General features: G+C 39.1%; 1 protein-coding gene across 11 annotated transcripts in view; it reads right to left on the reverse strand.

The window, feature by feature from the left end:
* CASP8AP2 (caspase 8 associated protein 2) overlaps window positions 1–3,892 on the reverse strand; it is a 29,443-nt gene that overhangs the window by 11,398 nt on the left and 14,153 nt on the right. For all 11 annotated transcript variants that reach the window (XR_001818550.2, XR_001818549.2, XM_037730795.1 and 8 more), the window contains one exon: window positions 150–2,395. Coding sequence is in view for 9 of the 11 variants with exons in the window: in XM_037730795.1 (XP_037586723.1) it covers window positions 150–2,395 (2,246 nt within the window). In the remaining 2 variants the exon portion in view is untranslated. The remainder of the gene's footprint in view (window positions 1–149; window positions 2,396–3,892) is intronic.

Consider the following 3,892-nt stretch of genomic DNA (forward strand, 5'->3'; position numbering starts at 1 on the left):
AAAAAAAAAAAAAAAAGACTCCATGTGCACTTCTAGATACAGGGGCTGAATAATAATGGTACTTTTTATGTTATCAAAAAAGCACCAGTTTATCTTATGGATTTTACATTCTCATAAAAAGAGAAGTTATAGAATATATCAACTATTACCTTTATGACTGTTATTATACACTGGAACTTGAGGTGGGCTTTCATTTCTAAAAACTTTTGCTACAGGTCTCACTGGACTATTCAGAGGACTGATGGCTTCTGGAATAGGCCTCAGGTGATTAAGGTCAATGCTCAAAACTGAGTTATCATCATCATGATATACTGAGTTTGTTTCACCAATTTCCATTCTGTGGTCCATTAACTCGGTCTGCTGAAGTGAAGAATCTAGAGTCTCTTTAGCTAAGCAAGGCTCCAAATGACACGACTTACTCTCAGTCAGTGGTGTAACTGTAACAGAAGGCTCAAATTTTGGGCTATTATCTTCTGAAAGCATTATTGGCAAAATATCAGCTTCTCCAACTGAAGGCTGCAAAACACTTTCGGTGGTTTCACCCACTGTTGTTGAAAGTGCCACCTTCATTTCCATATCTTCAGAAATACGAGAATCTGAATTATCATTTCTTTTGGTATTCAATTCCAAGGCCAAGTTTTGGGACACATCTGTTTGTAATACATCCATTACCACAGGAACTGCCACCCTTGGATTATTAATGGTTTGTTTCATTTCTGTTGATGGAAGCAAGGATTCTGTTTGCTGTATTTCCACAGGAGATGAGAAGGAAGTCTCTGTAGTACAAATGGGCACTTCACAATGCATAGTACTGTCAACAGATCTAACTAACAAACAATTTTCTTCTTCCATTTTGGCTTCTGAGATACTGATCCTGGGTTCAGTTATTGCTAGAAGAGCAACCTCTGGTTCCAATAACATTGATTTGGGTTCCCCTATGGTATCTTCACTGACAGAGGCGTCCCCCAAGATACGTTCATTGACGGAAGGAACACATGCCACTGTTTTAGCTGGCACTGAAGACTCTGAATCACATACACCACTGGACTTGGGAACATCAGTTATTTTATGATGATTATCCTGAGAAACGGGTTGCTTCTTAGCAGGAGAAAGAGTTAAGTTCAATTTTTTCATAAAACTCAATTTTAAGTCTTTGTTTTTTGTTTCATTTGAACCACTCTCAGCTTTCATTGCAAGCTCTTTATTATCTGTTCCTTCAGAAACACCATTATCAAGGACTTCTCTCTTACCAGTATTTAGCTCATTCTGTTTCTTTAAATCAGTAGTGGTTTTCTTAGTTTCCTTATTAGCCTTCTGCAAATGTTCTGTAGGTATTCTTTTTTCATTTCTAATATGCCTATTTTCTTCTTTGCTTTCTCGTTCTCTTTTCCTCTTATCTTCAGTTCTATGTCTTTCCGCTTTTAAAGGTGTATTTTCCCATTGGTGTATAGCACCAACTTCCTTACAGTCAATGTTTTTGTGAGTTCTACTGTTTGAAAGAGAAGATGGACATCTCCCATCTTGAAAACTATGATTGTTTACACTCCTGTCTCTTTTACAATCTTCCCATCCTCTTCTCTCTTCTACATGGTATTTACTTGAATTATGAGAAATTTTTCCTATTTCATTCTTAGAATGAGGAAGTGATGGTCGTTCAGATCTTCTCCAATGATCTTGGTCCTTTACTACTGATTTAGGTTTTTGATCAGCTTTTCTTTCTTCTTTATCTTGTGATTTAACTTCTTTTCTATTTATACTTTGTGATCTTTCACTTTGTCTTTCTAGTTTTTTGTCACTTTGAGAGTCTACTCGACTGTGTGACCTTTCTCCAGGGGTATCCTTCTCCCAAGAAGAGTTAATGCGTTCACCTTTATAGTCAGAATCTGAGTTACTTTTAAACTTTGAACTTTTGTTTTCAGTCTTTGCTTCACCTTTACCATATTTCTCAGAATGTCCTTGTAGCCTTTGACTAGCTTCCAAGATCCTTGGTTCACCATCACCACAGCCAGTACTTAAGTCTTTTCGTAATCTATCAGTTCCTCTGCTAAACTGACTATGTCTAATATCTTTTCTTCCTCTTCTGTTATCCTCATTTGAGCTACCCTCACCAACCTGATAATGAGAACGTGACCAAACACCATTGGTGCAGTGTTTCTCAACAGATGAAGGTAAATGTGAAGTACTCCTTTTATCAGAATGTGATTTTCCTTCCTTTTCCAGAGTTGGCAGTGAAATGCTATGATGTGCATCTTTAGAAACATCACTTTTAGCTCTGTGATCAGACTTTGAACAATCATCCAAATGTGGAGATCTAGATTTAAGATCTTTTGTTTTAATTGTATCAAATGTCCTTGCAGTTTTATGATTATTTCGAAAATGTGGAAACTCAGACAATCTATTGAGAAATAAAAAAACAACAAAGTTAAATGATATTTAGCAATATTCCAAACTTTATTCACATGAGTAATTCATGATTAAGAAATTACCAGCTTTGGCCGGGTATAGTGGCTCACACCTTTAATCCCAGCACTTTGGGAGGCCGAGGCAGATGGATCACTTGAAGTCAGGAGTTCAAGACCAGCCTGGCCAACATGGTGAAACCCTGTCTCTACCAAAAATGCAAAAAAATTAGCCAGGCGAGGTGGCAGGCACCTGTAATCCCAGCTACTTAAGAGGCTGAGGCAAGAGAATTGCTTGAACCTGGGAGGCAGAGGTTGCAGTGGGCCAAGATTGTGCCACTGTACTCCAGCCTGGGTGACAGAGCAAGACTCTGTCTCAGCCTCAATCTCCTGGTTGAGAAAGAAATTACCACTTTGGCCAGGTGTGGTGGCTCACACCTGTAATACCAGCACTTTAGGAGGCCACGGTGGGACGATCACTTGTTTGAGCTCAGGAGTTCAAGATCAGCCTAGGCAACATAGTGACATCCTGTCTCTAAAAAAATACTTTTGTTTTAATTAGCCAGGCATAATGGTACATGCCTGTGGTCCTAGCTACTTGGGAGGCTGAGGTAGAAGGATCACTTAAGACCAGAAGGTTGAGGCTACAGTGAGCCATGATTGTGCTATTGCACTCTAGCCTGGGTGACAGAGTGGAGTGAGACCCTGTCCCTAAAAAAAAAAGAAGAAAAATAAATTACCAGCTTCCAACTAAATTATCCAGTTTTAAAATATGAATTCTCTTTTATGTGCTTTGCTCAAAGAAGTTTTGAGGACCTGTCAGATCTATCCCAGTACTTGCCAATGTCTCTTAGACTTACTTCACCACAGTGCACAACTTCCCAGCTAACCACAAGTTCACTTCTTTTAGAACAAGTGACATTATTTTCTTGCCTTATTCATTCTGGCTCAACTGAAACACAAGGCAAAGTAAAATCTTGCCAAACAACAGACATGATCAAAGTAGAACTTGATATAATTCCCTATGCTAGTTTTCTGTTTCATATACAATCACATAGCAAGCCAAAGCACTAATGGCTATCTTAAGGTGTTTTATAGTATGCAAAAGTAAAAAGGAATAAAGAGTTGTACTTCTTTCCTAGGAGAATGGTATATATTTACTGTTTAAAACACACAAAATCTAAGTCTTAAGGTTTTATATAGTGTTTAAAAAAACCGGTAGGTTTCAGGCCAGGCATGGTGGCTTATGCATTTTGGGAGGGCCAAGGTTGAGTGGATCACCTGAGGTCAGGAGTTTGAGACCAGCCTGGCAATGTGGTGAAACCTTGTCTGTACTAAAATACAATAATTACCCAGGTGTGGTGGTGTGCGCCTGTAATCCCAGCAACTGGGGAAGCTGAGGCAGGAGAATTGCTTGAGCCTGGGAGGTAGAGGTTACAGTGAACTGAGATCGTGCCACTGCACTCCAGCTCAGACAATAAGAGCAAAACTCC

Source organism: Cebus imitator, unplaced genomic scaffold (assembly GCF_001604975.1).
Source record: "Cebus imitator isolate Cc_AM_T3 unplaced genomic scaffold, Cebus_imitator-1.0 Scaffold359, whole genome shotgun sequence".
Classification (NCBI taxonomy): Eukaryota; Metazoa; Chordata; class Mammalia; order Primates; family Cebidae; genus Cebus; species Cebus imitator.